The 15,135-nt window shown below is 42.9% G+C and overlaps 1 protein-coding gene across 21 annotated transcripts in view; it reads right to left on the bottom strand.

Moving 5' to 3' along the window:
- Window positions 1-1,058: 1,058 nt before the first annotated feature.
- The window catches only part of LOC105477647 (SET domain containing 5), a 95,215-nt gene continuing 81,138 nt past the window's right edge, over window positions 1,059-15,135 (bottom strand). For all 21 annotated transcript variants that reach the window (XM_024791538.2, XM_011734237.3, XM_011734231.3 and 18 more), the window contains one exon: window positions 1,059-14,890. In XM_024791538.2, coding sequence (XP_024647306.1) covers window positions 14,282-14,890 — 609 coding nt within the window. In that variant the 3' untranslated portion in view covers window positions 1,059-14,281. The remainder of the gene's footprint in view (window positions 14,891-15,135) is intronic.

Raw genomic sequence — 15,135 nt, 5'->3', positions numbered from 1 at the left:
TATTTGCCTATGATTTTTTGTTTTTAAAATCTAACAACTTTAATATCTCATTATTTATCATTCTGGATTGAATTTACTAGGTATGCAATATGCTTTTTCAATTTGTAGTTTAAAATATTTCAGGAAACTTTCCTTAAATTATAGCTTTTATTTTTACTTTGAGACAGGGTCTTGCTCTGTTGCCCAGGCTGCAGTGGTGCGAACTTGGCTCACTGCAACCTCCACCTCCTGGGTTCAATAGATTCTCCCACTTCAGCCTCCCGAATGACTGGGACTACAGGTGCACACCACTACACCTAGCTAGTTTTTGTATTTTTTGGTAGAGATGGGGTTCAACCATGTTGGCTAGGCTGGTCTTGAACTCCTGATCTCAAGTGATCCATATCTGCCTTGGCCTTCCAAAGTGCTGGGATTACAGGTATGAGCCACTGCACCTGGCCAAATTATAGCTTTTGATATTTGTTCTGTTACCTTACTTTTACTTTTTTGGGAACTCCTATTATACATATGGTGCCTCTTCTTTGCCTGTCTTCTGTGTTTGTCCCTTTTTTTTAGACTTTATTTTCCTTCTTTTTAAAACATTAAATTAAAAATTTAAAAAATAGAGACAGGGTCTCATGTTGCCTAGGCTGGTCTTGAACTCTTGGTCTCAAGTGATCCTCCCGCCTTGGCCTTTCAAAGTTTTTTTTTTTTTTTTTTTTTTTTTTGAGACGGAGTCTTGCTCTGCCGCCTAGGCTGGAGTGCAGTGGCCGGATCTCAGCTCACTGCAAGCTCCGCCTCCCGGGTTTACGCCATTCTCCTGCCTCAGCCTCCCGAGTAGCTGGGACTACAGGCGCCCGCCACCTCGCCCGGCTATTTTTTTGTATTTTTTAGTAGAGATGGGGTTTCACCGTGTTAGCCGGGATCGTCTCTCGATCTCCTGACCTCGTGATCTGCCCATCTCGGCCTCCCAAAGTGCTGGGATTACAGGCTTGAGCCACCGCGCCCGGCCTCAAAGTTTTGAGATTACAGGTGTGAACCACTGCACCTGGCCTTAAATAGACTTTAGTTTTCAGAAGTTGTTTTTTTTTTTTTTTTTTTTTTTGAGACGAAGTCTCGTTCTATCACCCAGGCTGGAGTGCAATGGTGCCATCTTGGTTCACTGCAACCTCCGCCTCTTGGGTTCAAGTGATTCTCCTGCCTCAGCCTCCCAAGTAGCTGCGATTACAGGCATGCACCACCACACACTGATAATTTTGTATTTTTAGTAGAGGCAGGGTTTCACTATGTTGGTCAGGCTGGTCTTGAACCTAAGGTCAGGAGACCTCAGGTGATCTACCCGCCTCGGCCTCCCAAAGTGCTGGGACTACAGGTGTGAGCCACGGCTCCCGTCCAAGAACAGTTTTAAGTTAACAGCAAAATTTAGTGGAAAGTACAGAGTTCCAATATCTCTCTTTCCTCCCACACACCCACAGCCTCCCCGCTATCAACATTCCCCACCAGAGTGGTACATTTTTACAACTGATGAACCTGCATTAGCACATCATTATCACTCAAAGTCCATAATTTACATTAGGGTTCACTCTTGGTGTACATTCTGTTTTGACAAATGTATAATGGTATGTTTAGCCACCATTATAGTACCATACCGAATAGTTTCACTGCCCTAAAATGCATTGGTGCTCTACCTGTTCATCCTTCCCTCTCCCCTAACATCAGGCAAACACTGATCTTTTTGCTGCATCCTTATTTTTGCCTTTTCCATAATACCATATAGTTGAAATCATATGGTATGTAGCCTTTTCAGATTGGCTTCTTTCACATAGTATATGCATGTTAGGTTCCTCCATGTTTTTTTTCACCGCTTGATAGCTCATTTCTCCACCCCACTCCAGCTTTGAGGTACAGTTGACAACAAAAAATGGTATATCGTCAAGGTGTACAGTATGATGCTTTGATATATATATATACACACACACATTGTGAAACGATTACAGTTGTGAAATGATTACACTTAAGTTTACATATTCGTCACCTAACACTGTTACCTTCTTCTTTTCTGGTGAGAATGCTTTTTATTTTTTAATTTTTTGAGACAGGCTCTTGCTCTGTTGTACAGGCTGGAGTGCAGTGGCATGATCACAGCTCACTGCAGCCTCACCTCTCTGGCTCAAGAAATCCTCCCGCCTCAATCCCCCAAGTAGCTGGGACTACAGGCACATGCCACCATGCCCAGCTAATTGTTTCGTATTTTTTGTAGAGGGGATTTTGCCATGTTGCCCATGCTGGTCTTGAACTCCTGAGCTCAAGTGATCTGCCCACTTAGGCCTCCCAGAATGCTGGGATTACAGGTGTGAGCCATCATGGTCAGCCGAGAACACTTAAGATCTATTCTCTTAGCAAATTTCAAGTATACAACATATTTTATTAACTACAATTACCATACTGCACATCGGTTCTCCAGAATGCACCCATAACCGTAAGCTTGTACCATTTGACCAACATATCCCTGTTTATCCCCATTCCTTGACCCATGGTAATCACTCTTCCACGCTGTTTCTATGAGTCTGACTTTTTTAGGTTCCACATATAAGTGAGATGCAGTATGTCTTTCGCTGTCTGGCTTGTTTCACTTAGCATAATGTCCTTCAGGTTCATCCATGTTGTTGTTGCAAATGGCACGATTTCCTCTTTAAAGGCCAAATAATATTTTACTGTTGTGCATCTCTCTCTCTCTATATATATATGCAGTGGAATATAGTAATATTGTACTGTGTGTGGGCACATCTATATCTGTATATAGATAGATATGCACACACATATCTAACAGGTATGAGGTGATATCTCATTGTGGTTTTTGGCTTGCATTCCCGATTAGTGATAGTGATGGTGAGCACCTTTACATTTTTGTATATATAATGCATCTCCAACATTTTCTTTATCCATTCATCCATTGATGGCCAGTCAGGTTGTTTTCATATCTTGACTACTGTGAATAATACTGCAATGAAAATGGTAGATGGCTCATTGAGATAGTGAGATAGCCTATAGTTGGGGTTTTTTTTTTTTTTCTTTTTTTGAGACGGTGTCATGCACTGTTGCCCAGGCTGGAATGCAGTGGCGCTGTCTCGGCTCACTGCAAGCTCTGCCTCTCGGGTTCATGCCATTCTCCTGCCTCCGTCTCCCGAGTAGCTGGGACTACAGGCGCCCGTCACCACACCCGGCTATTTTTCTGTATTTTTAGTAGAGACAGGGTTTCACCGCGTTAGCCAGGATGGTCTCGATCTCCTGACCTCGTGATCCGCCCGCCTCCGCCTCCCAAAGTGCTGGGATTACAGGCGTGAGCCACCTCGCCCGGCTGGGATTTGTTTTTTATCCATTTAGTTGCTCTGTCCTCTGATTGGAGAATTCAGTCCATTTAAATTCAAGCTAATTATTGATAGGCAAGGACTTACTATTGTCATTTTGTTGAGTGTTTTCTGTTTTTGTAAATTTTTTGTTCCTTTCTTCCCCTTTTGCTGTTTTCCTTTGTGATGTGATGATTTTTTTACAGTGGAATGGTTTGATTCCTTACCCTTTGTGTATCTAGTATAGACTTCTGCCCTGTGGTTACCATGAGGCTTACATAAAACATCTTATAACAGTCATCTATTTTAAGCTAATAACTTCACTTCCATACAAAAACTGTATACTTTTACTTTCTCCCATTTATATCTTTGAAGTAATGACATATATTTTTATACTGTATATCTGTTAACAGATCATTGTAGTATAAATATTTGTCTTTTAACCTTCATACTAGAGTTTATATTAAGTGATTTATACACCATTATAGTATAAGATAGCCCATTTCTTTTTAACACTGAATAATATTCATTGGACGTATCACCGTTTACTTAGCCATTCACCTACTGAAGGACGTCTCGGTTGCTTCCAAGTTTGTGCAATTATGAATAAAGCTGCAATAAATGTTCACATGCAGGTTTTTATGTGGACCTGTTTTCAATTCTGGGGAAATACCCAAGAGTGCAACAGCCAAATTGTACGTTTACTTTTTAAAGAAACTGCTAAAGTGTATTCCAAAGTGACTGTACCATGTTGCATTCCCACCAACAACAAATGAACAGTACCTGTCACACATCCTTGTCAGCATTTGGTTTTGTTAGTGTTTTAGATTTGACCATTCTAGTAGGTGTATGGTGGTATCTCATTGTAGTACTAATCTGCAATTACTAAATGATTTATGATGTTGGGAATCTTATGATTACTTGTCATCTATATATGAGGTGTCTGTTTAGATATTTTGCCCATTTTAAAATTGGGTTTTTATTTTTCTTTTGTTGAGTTTTCAGAGTTCTTTGTATTGAACAGTCCTTTATCAGATATGTTTTTTGCAAATATTTTCTCCTACTCTGTGGCTTGTCTTCTCAATCTCTTGACAGTGTCTTTTGCTGAGCAGATGTTTTAACTTTAACGAAGCCCAGCTTACCAATTGCTTTTTTCATGGATCCTTTTGGTGCTGTACCTAAAGTCAGTCAAATCCAAGGTTATCTGGATTTTCTCCAATGTTCATTATTTTAGGAATTTAAGAGTTATACATGTAGGTCTACGTTCTATTTTAATTTTTATGAAGGATGTAAGATCTGTGTATAGATTCATATACATATATACACATATATAATATATACACACACATATATATAGCACGTGGATGTTCCAGCACCATCTATTGCAGACTCTATTGTTTTGCTTTTGCTTCTTTGCCAAAGATCAGATGATTCTATTTGTGTGGGTCTACTTCTGGACTGTTTATTGTGTTCCAGTAATCTATTTGCCTTATCTTTTGCTAATATCACACTGTCTTGATTACTGCAGCTTTACAGTAAGTGTTGAGGTAGTGTTAGTTTAAAACTTTAAAATCAGCCAGGCACGGTGGGCTCATGCCTGTAATTCCAGCACTTTGGGAGGCTGAGTCGGGCAGATCACTTGAGGTCGAGTTTGAGACCAGCCTAGTCAACGTGGTGAGACCGCCCCTACTAAAAATACAAAAATTAGCTGGGCATAGGGGTGCACACCTGTAATCCCAGCTACTCAGAAGGCTGAGGCAGGAGAATCACTTGAACCTGGGAGGTAGAGGTTGCAGTGAGCTAAGATCATGCCACTGCACTCCAGCCTATGCAACAGAACAAGACCCTGCCTTAAAAAACAAAACAGACAAACCCCCTTTAGAATCAGCTTGTTGATATCTACAAAATAACTAGCTGGTATTTTGGTTGGGATTGCATTGAATTTATAGATCAGGTTTAGAAGAACTGATATCTTCACAATATTAGTCTTCCTATTCATGAACATCTCTCAATTTATTCAGTTCTTTGTTTTCATTATAGTTTTCGTCATGCAGGTCTTATATGTATCTTGTTGGAATTACACCTAAGTATTTCATTTTTGGGTACTAATTTATTTTAATTTTATTTATTTATTTATTTATTTATTTATTTATTATTATTATTTTTTTTGAGACGGAGTCTGGCTCTGTCGCCCAGGCTGGAGTGCAGTGGCCGGATCTCAGCTCACTGCAAGCTCCGCCTCCCGGGCTTACGCCATTTTCGTATTTTTTAGTAGAGACGGGGTTTCACCGTGTTAGCCAGGATGGTCTCGATCTCCTGACCTCGTGATCTGCCCGTCTCGGCCTCCAAAGTGGTAGGATTACAGGCTTGAGCAACCGCGCCCGGCCTTATTTATTTATTTTTGAGACGGAGTCTTGCTCTGTTGCCCAGGCTGGAGTGTACTGGTGTGATCTCAGCTCACTGCAATCTCTGCCTCCTGGGTTCAAGCAATTCTCCTGCCTCGGCCTCCCGAGTAGCTAGGATTACAGGCGCCCTCCACCATGCCCGGCTAATTTTTGTATTTTTAGTACAGAGTTTCACCATGTTGGCCAGGCTGGTCTTGAACTTCTGACCTCAGGTATCTGCCCGCCTCAGCCTCTCAAAGTGCTGGGATTACAGGCATAAGCCACCACGCCCGGCCTTTGGGCACTAATTTAAATGGTATTGTGTTTATTTTTTAGTAACAGAATCTTACTCTGTCATCCAGGCTGGAATTCAGTGGTATGATCATGGCTTACTGCAGCCTTGAACTCCTGGGCTCAAATGATCCTCCCGCCTCAGCCTTCCAAGTAGCTGGGACTACAGGTGTGCACTCCCATGCCTGGCTTTGTTTTAAATTTCAGATTCCATTTTTCATTGCAAATATACAGAAACGTGATTAACTTCTGCACAACAATCTTGTATCCTATAGTCTTACTATAATTGCTTAATTAGTTCCAGAGGTCTTGGAGGGCTATTTAGGGTTCTTCTGGATTTTCTACATCAACAATCACGTCATCTGCGAATATGAAGTTTTATTTCTTCCTTCTCAATATATAGCCCTTTTAGTTCCTTTTCTTGTCCTGTTGCACTGGTTAGGACTTCCAGTACAATATGAAAAAGGAGTGGTAAGAGGGGACATCCTTGTCTTGTTCCTGACCTTATCAAGAAAGCATCTAGGTTTTTGTAAATGTTCTCATTAAATTGAGTAAGTTCCGCTCTACTTCTGGTTTCCTGAGATATTTGTCACTTTTTAAAATTAAGAATTTTTTTTTTTTTTTGAGATGGGTCTGCAACCTCTACCCCCCAGGTTCAAACGATGTTCATGCCCCAGCCTCCCGAAAAGGTGCGATTACAGGCGTGCACCACCATGCCTGGCTGATACCACGCTGGGCTAATTTTTGTATTTTTAGTAGAGATGGGGTTTCACCATGTTGGCCAAGCTGGTCTCAAACTACTGACCTCAAATGATCCAACCACCTTGGCCTCCCAAAGTGCTGGGATTATGGGTGTGAGCCACCATGCCCTGCCATTTTTTACTTTTTAATGTTTTACTGCATGTCTTTGGCATACTTTTATTGTCTCTATAGATGTTATTCTGCTCATTTTTACCTGTAGGTTTTTAAGACTTGCGTTTTTTTTTAATCAATTTTTATATGGAATTAGTGATTCCGCACTTTTAAAAAGCAGGCATGACTTATGATAGTTTTTCATTTCATGGCTGTATTCTCATTTTTGGTGTGTATGTGAAATATTGAAATATGGACTGTGTGAACCATAGCTATTTAAATTCAACAATTCAACACAATATGCTTGCAACTTTATGAACAATTGTTTCTCTCAGGAGTTAAAAGAACAAGTTATATCCTTGTATTATTTCTTGTATTATTTCTGTAAGGATAGTACATTCTGAATTTTATGGGATAATCATAATTTTATTTTTCAAAATACTTCATTTAATCTAATGAATTTAATCGCTCTACACCCCCTCCCATCGTTTTGCATGTCCTGTTCAGTTTGGATTCTAACAAGGAATTTTGGTGTGGGGCATTGTCCTGTAAGGGCTTTGAATTAAGTTTCTTAGGTCCAGACCCTTCCAGTCCTTTCAGGCCTAATCAAGCATCCTTTGTACTCACTGGAAATGCCACCTAGTTTCAGCTGCTGTTCTCAAATTGGCTTGGTGAGCTTTCAAGTGAGTACTTTTTTTTTAGATGGAGTCTCGCTGTCACCCAGGCTGGAGTGCAGTGGCTCGATCTCAGCTCAGTGCAAGCTCCACCTCCCGAGTTCACGCCATTCTCCTGCCTTAGCCTCCTGAGTAGCTGGGACTACAGGCAACCGCCACCACGCCCGGCTAATTTTTTGTATTTTTAGTAGAGATGGGGTTTCACCATGTTAGCCAGGATGGTCTCAATCTCCTGACCTTGTGATCTGCCTGCCTCGGCCTCCCAAAGCGCTGGGATTACAGGCGTGAGTCACCGCTCCCGGCGTCAAGTGAGTACTTGTTATTTTGAAGTTCTGAGATTCATCAGAAGTGCCATTGCTTCCACTACAACAGATAGTGATACCATGCCGGTCTTGTGGCTATTAGTGGTTTCTCTCTACCCGTTTTTTGTTTGGGGGTTTCTGGGGATACCTAGTTTTGCTGTCAAGTTGTCCAAGGTTTCCAGGTTTCCTATCATGACTGCTTTGTGGTGCTTTAATGGGTAATTTCAGAAATAGTAAAAACTATAATTTCAGAATCCCTGCCAGTTAATTTTTTAATGCAGGAGCAGGTAAAAGTTACAAGAACACCATCTCCTTCAATGAGTATGCTTTTCTCCAAACTGTTTCCATCATTTATCTTCAGACCTGACCATTTTAAGAACCCTAGGCAGGCCGGGTGTGGCGGCTCATGTCTGTAATCCCAGCACTTCAGGAGGCTGAGGCAGGAGGATCGTTAAGCCTAGGAGGTTGAGACCAGCCTGGGCAATATGGCAAGAGCCTGTCTTTACAAAAAAATAATTAGCTGGGCGTGGTGGTGCAGGAGAATTGCTTGAGCCCAGGAGGGTTAAGGTTGCACTGAGCTATGATTATGCCACTGCGTTCCGGCCTGGGTGACAGAGTGAGACCCTGTCTCTTAAAAGAAAAAAAGAACGAACCCTCAGTAAACTCCTTTCTCTCTCTCAGATTCACAGCAGAATATGGAGGTTGTCATCAGTGCAGTTTAAAAGCAAAGGGCCTGCTTCATTTGGACAACTGCATTTTTTTTTTCCCTTCAGGGTAACCTCTGCTAAACAGAGAACCCTACACTGTCAAACTGATGCCTGGGGGGCAAAAGGGCCAGACTGCTGTTTTTAAGATAGTAAAGGGTATCATATACTTTTTCAGTTAGGTAAGTGGTTTCTGGTCGTAGTGTCACAGTATCTCTAGCTGTTTCTATTTGTTTTCTGGGTTAACTGCAAAATTTCCAAAACTGTTGGTTTGGGTCTGCCACTTAAAAGAGAGAAATCTTGGGTAAGTTGTATCTTCTGAACTTATACCTACCTTACACATTGTTACACGTAAATGAGGTAGCTGATGACTTAAGAGTCCAGGAAAATGTAAAGTGACATAGAAGGTGCCACTGTTGCACTGGCTTACTTCTTTAATTAATATTGTCTAGTTTCTATTTACAGCAAGCTTGTCCAACTCACAGGTCAAGGGCTGCACGTGGCCCAGGATGGCTCTGAATTCGGCCTCACACAATCATAAACTTCCTTAAAATATATAGATATTTTTTCTTCTCATTAGCTATTGTTAGTGTATTTTATGTGTTGAATAATTCTTCCAGTGTGGCCTTGGGAAGCCAAAAAGATTGGACACCTCTGATTTACACCATATCAAAAGCAAAGTACCTAGCAATACAGTAGGTACTTGAAAAGAATAGCAAATAGGTTAACTCTCAATGGGCAGTTGACTGTCTTACCTTGATATTCTCAGCACCTCAGATATAGCCTAGCACACAATAGGTGTTTGGCCAATGGTCATGGAACAGAATCTTCCAATTATGGCAGAAATCAGTTAGTTTTATTCATTATCAGAAGCCCTGTGGTGTAGCTGAAACACTGTACTAGGTCTCAATTTCTCATCTTTAACTTCTGGCATTTGGCTTGCTTTCTTCACACAATTATGAGTCGAAGTAAGACACTGTATATGGAAACACTTTCTAAAGACCATGCACACTATTCTCGTCCTACCCCAGGAGGAATTAGGTTGTGGTTAGTGGTAGGTCGCCTAGGTACTCCTAGGTCATTTTGGAGGGCTCTTCTAAGAAAATAAACAGTTTTGTTATATTTCCACTTAATTCCTTTTTTTTTTTGAGATGGAGTCTCACTGTTGCCCAGGCTGGAGTGTAGTGGTGCAACCTCTGCCTCCTGGGTTCAAGCGATCTCCTGCCCCAGCCTCCCAAGGAGCTGGGATTGCAGGCATGCGCTACCACGCCTGGCTAATTTTTGTATTTTTAGTAGAGATCGGGTTTCACCATGTTAGTCAGGCTGGTCTCGAACTCCTGACCTCGTGATCCGCCTGCCTTGGCCTCCCAAAGTGCTGGGATTACAGGTGTGAGCCACTGCACCCAGTCTTCCAATTATTTTCTAACCTCCTTCAACTAATAAATAGCATCTTCATCTTTGAATTCCTTACGTGCTTCGCAAAACGCAGTCTACCTTAGTTACTCAGTAAACATTTGTCAAACAAATGTTAGAACACAATACTGCCAATTCAATCCATTGGCAAGTTCTGCTGTGTACTTGCAAAACATATCCTGATTCCAATCACTTTTTGTCCCCATCATTACCGTCTTAATAGAAGCCATCATCGTATTGTTGCTTGCCTGAACAACCGCTCTACCTTCCAAACCGGTTTCTCAGCTCCTATTCATCTCTTTACCAACAGGATCAAAACAATCAGAGTAATTTTTAAAAATCAACCAAATATAAATTAGACAATGTCACTTCTCTCCTTAAAATACTGCAATGACTCCTCCACTGTACTTACTGAATGCAGTTTATTTAAATTATACCTACAAGGTTCTACATTAGAGACCAGCAAACTACAGCCCGCAAACCAAGTCCAACTTGCCACTTGTTTCCTGTAAATAAAGTTTTATTGGAACATAGTCACATATTGTCTTTTTTTGTTTTTTTTGTTTTTTGAGATGGAGTCTCGCTCTGTCGCCCAGGCTGGAGTGCAGTGGCGCGATCTCGGCTCACTGCAAGCTCCGCCTCCTGGGTTTACGCCATTCTCCTGCCTCAGCCTCCTGAGTAGCTGGGACTACAGGCGCTCGCCACCGCGCCCGGCTAATTTTTTGTATTTTTAGTAGAGACGGGGTTTCACCGTGGTCTCGATCTCCTGACCTTGTGATCCGCCCGCCTCAGCCTCCCAAAGTGCTGGGATTACAGGCGTGAGCCACCGTGCCCGGCCCATAGTCACATATTGTCTATGCCTACTTTTGCACTCCAATGGAACAGCTGAATAGTTCTGTTTTTTTTTTTTTTTTTTTTTTTTGAGACAGTCTTGCTCCATCACCCAGGCTGGAGTGCTGTGGTGTGACCTTGGTTCACTGTAACCTCCACCTCCCAGGTTCAAACAATTTTCCTGCTTCAGCCTCCTGAGTAGCTGGGATTACAGATGGCACCACCACGCCTGGTTAATTTTTGTATTTTTAGTAGAGACAAGGTTTTGCCATGTTGGCCAGGCTGGTCTCAAACTTCTGACCTCCAGTGATCTGCCCGCCTCGGCCTCCCAGTTGGGATTACAGGCATGATTTGCACCCAGCCAAAGGGCTGAATAGTTATGACAGACACCATATATGGCTTGCAAAGTCTAAATATTTACTATCCGGTCCTTTATAGAGTGAGTTTGCCGACCACTGCTCTACATGATATGACCCCTATCTCCCTCTTACAGAATATTCTATCCTCTTGCCTGGCCCCACCCATTTACTACATCTTTTTTTTTTTTTTTTTGAGACAGAGTCTCGCTCTGTCGCCCAGGCTGGAGTGCAGTGGCGCAATCTCGGCTCACTGCAAGCTCCGCCTCCCGGGTTCACGCCATTCTCCTGCCTCAGCCTCCTGAGTAGCTGGGACTACAGGCGCCCGCCACCGCGCCCGGCTAATTTTTTGTATTTTTAGTAGAAACGGGGTTTCACCGTGGTCTCGATCTCCTGACCTTGTGATCCGCCCGCCTCGGCCTCCCAAAGTGCTGGGATTACAGGCGTGAGCCACCGCGCCCGGCCCATTTACTACATCTTAACCAAGCTTTTTCTACCACAGAGTCTGCAATGTTCAAGAACAAACTTCACTCACATCGTCCCAGGACTGCCTCCTTGTCACTGAAGTCTCAGTTTAAATGTCAACTCCTCAAAGACTTTTCTTGACCAACCAATCTAGAGTGGCTCCTTCATATCTGCTATGAAACAATTAACTGTTAACATGGCAATGACTATTTAAAATTATATACTAGTTTAGGTCTCTCCTCCATTAGAATGTAAACTCCATGAAAGAAGAGACCTTACTTTGCCCACCCTCAACCAGCATTCTAATCACCATAAGCCCAGCACCAAAAACAATGTCTGGCATTGTTTTTGAATGAAAAAGAAAAAGACCAATGAATAGTTGCTCCAAGATGAGGAACACCACTCAAGTTCAAGGCAGTTTTTAATGCTCACTTGCCCTGTTGCAGGGTCTGCCTTCACACTGTCCTGACTGCAATCATAAAAAGCGAAGGAAGGTCAGACAGTATTCCTGGCCCCATTATGATGGGGAAAACAACTCCACCAACAGCACATTCTCCTCAGATAAAAATGGCATTAACTAGGTAAGGCAGGGCCACAAAATTGGACAAAGAAGTTCTCAACTTTTTGATTATTATGGTTAAGAATTTTATTATCAAAATTATTACATCTCTTGTGAAAGTTCAAATGTTACAGCAAGGTGTAAACACTCCACTTGAGAAAGAAGTGATACTTCTTCCCTTCCAAGAGTTCCCCCCACCCCCCCGCCCCTACCCCCCCAAGAGGTCTGGTCTTGACAGCACCCTGCCCACACAGAGTGGCTGGGGTCTCTGCACGTGCCAGGCAGGGTGAGGGCCGCCTGCCCGCTGGCCTCTCCCCTCGGTTAATAGCCAAGGGGAGAATGCAAACCCCAGCCCAAATGGAGAGACATTTACATACGTTTTATATAATATACAAAGAAACCAGCATCCCAGGCAACATGATTTCCACTCCCAATGCTCTCCCAGACTGATGGGTTTGTGGGGGAAACAACAAAAAGAAAAGTACTCTGCTGAGGTCTCAGCATTAAAAACAAAACAAAACAAAAAAAAAATCTCCCCTCATTTGAGCAAACACCTGATTTCGATTTTGAAAAGTGAAATTTTGTAACAGTCACACACAAAGAGAGAAGACTGTGCATATGATAGTTGTAGGACAGGGTAGAAAAGAAGGGGATGCAAGAGGCTGGGGGAGAAAAGGAAAACAAATTAGAGGGAAGGAAGGAGGGAAACTCACAGTATTATCTTGTCCAAAAGAAAAGAAGGTCCACTGCAGCACCAGGGATTACACCTGTCATATATTCACTACCCCTACCATGGTTATAACTGAATACAAAATTAGATAAATAAAAACACGCCAGATATTACAGTAAACAAGTGAAAGAAATAAGCTGGCAACCATATGGAATTTAAAAAGATTGTGTACCCCACCTGGGCTGGCTCCAGGGCTCCTCCAGGGGTGTACAACAGGCACAATGCACTGATGGGGAGAAGCCGGTCTGCTCTCATCTCTCATCCAGAACAGTGTTAGGGGTGTGGGTGGCTTGGTAACTCTTTCACTGGGCCCACTCTCACATAAGCATCCCCCAAAGAAATGTGGGGCAGGCCCACACACAATCACAGTCCTGTCGGTGCCACTCCACAAACCTATCTTCCCACTCTTACCCTGCAGTCACAAGTGCATGCTCCCCAATCATGGAGGCGGTCCTGCTCGTGGGATCATCAACTCCTGATTAATTGGGAGTAGAAAAAATAAAATTCGAAGCATTCCCAAACCACTCGGTATCCTTCCTAATCAAATTTATTGCCAAAAGCTGGTAAGTAGCAATGCAATTGGCCTATATCCTGTCTCATTCCTCTTTTCCTTGTCTACTTACTTCATGGGTTACTGAGCTGTGAAATAGCTTGGGAAGGGGGAGTAGGATAGCAACAGTTGGAGGCTCAATCTACTCAGATAATCTGCTCCCGAATAATCAAGAGCTGACCATGAGCGTTTCTTCAAAGAGCCAGCCACCCTCCAGTCGGTGCAGGTTCCAAGCTTTACTATCCTTGCCTATTTCTTGGTGATCTTAAGACAAAGATAGGCAGTATTCTTGGTGGACACACATTGGCCAGATACCTGCTTTTGGAATGGTTGTCTTAGGATGAACATTCATATACCTACCTTTTTTCTTAAGTGCATAAAACCCTAACAGTACTCAGATGGCTTGGGGCTTTTGAGATTGGCTCTTTTCACCTTTTTTCCTTTGAAAACTTTTTTTTTTTTTTTTTTTTTTTTTTAAATTTAAAAAGATGTCCTCACTGCACAAGTGACTACAGGCTACAGGCAAGGATGGGAGACGGAGGCTTCAACACAACTCATTGCACTTAGAACCGTTACTAACTGAAACACCATTTGCTTGTCAACAATGTACCCTTGACAGCAGGGAGAAACTTCTTTATAGTCTCTGCTTCAGACAAGATTTACATCTTTCTCCAAGGCCAGAGGCCAATTGTGACCACAAGTCTTGTTTCTTGTCCACCAGACCCAATCCTCTGGCACCTTGTACCCCCCCTTCCCCAGCAATATGCTCGGCCTAGGTTCAAGAGGCAGCTGGAAGGAAGCAGCTATGGGCTCATTCAGTTCTGTTTGCCCAAATCCAGAAGCCCTAGGAAAGTCCTGTCTGAGTCTTGACTCCTGACCCTTGCAGTGGCTGGAGTCGGTACTGGTGCACACCCCCACTCCCACGGTGTGGGTAGTGCTGTGAATTGGAAACCGCAGATACCCTGGAGGCCTGGTAGACAGCTGACTGCCCAGCACTGGGCAGACTGATAGTCCGTAAGTCTGATGGCAATGATGACCTAGAGTTCTGAGGAAAGGAGGTGGAACTCAGAGTTCCTGTGCTGGACTGAGAAACCGAGTCTGAGGTTGGCGAGTCTGAGGGTCCCTGCAGGGTAGGGCTAGCAGCACTAGAAGGGCAGCTCCTCCTTGGAAGATTGCTGCCAGTGCTGTTTCCAGAATGTGGCTGGCTGCTAAAATACCCTGGTGTCCCCGTAAATGGGGCCAACGAGTCTGTGGACACAGGGTGGGCGGGGCTGGAATAGGACGTGGAAGAGAGGGATGATTCTGAAGAACCGTGAGAGGGGGGGTTTCCAGGTCTCAGTGCAGTAGTTCGATAACTGTATCCTGGAGATTGTGTAGGATGTCCTCTGAAGGGGGAGGAACTCTGCTGAAGGAGGCTTTGTGATTCTGTCCGAGGACTATCACACTGCAGGAGCTAGCAAAGTTGGGAGGAAAAGAATAAGGAGGTGAACAAGTCCCTTAAATGGCTGACTTTTAATATAAATGGTAAACATTTATAATACCCTATGTTTTTTTTTTCTTCATCTTTTAACCATGTATTCTTTTTAGGAAACCAAAGGCAGTAAAATGTCTGTCTTTGATCACCTTATTCATTTTCTGGCATAATTTATTACCTAAGGGCAAGCAGATGATGACTTATTTCCAAAGTTGCTGAAACTA

Source organism: Macaca nemestrina, chromosome 2 (genome assembly GCF_043159975.1).
Source record: "Macaca nemestrina isolate mMacNem1 chromosome 2, mMacNem.hap1, whole genome shotgun sequence".
In the NCBI taxonomy this organism is placed as follows: Eukaryota; Metazoa; Chordata; class Mammalia; order Primates; family Cercopithecidae; genus Macaca; species Macaca nemestrina.
The sequence above is the reverse complement of the archived record's forward strand: the minus strand, read 5'-3'. Positions and strand labels throughout refer to the sequence as shown.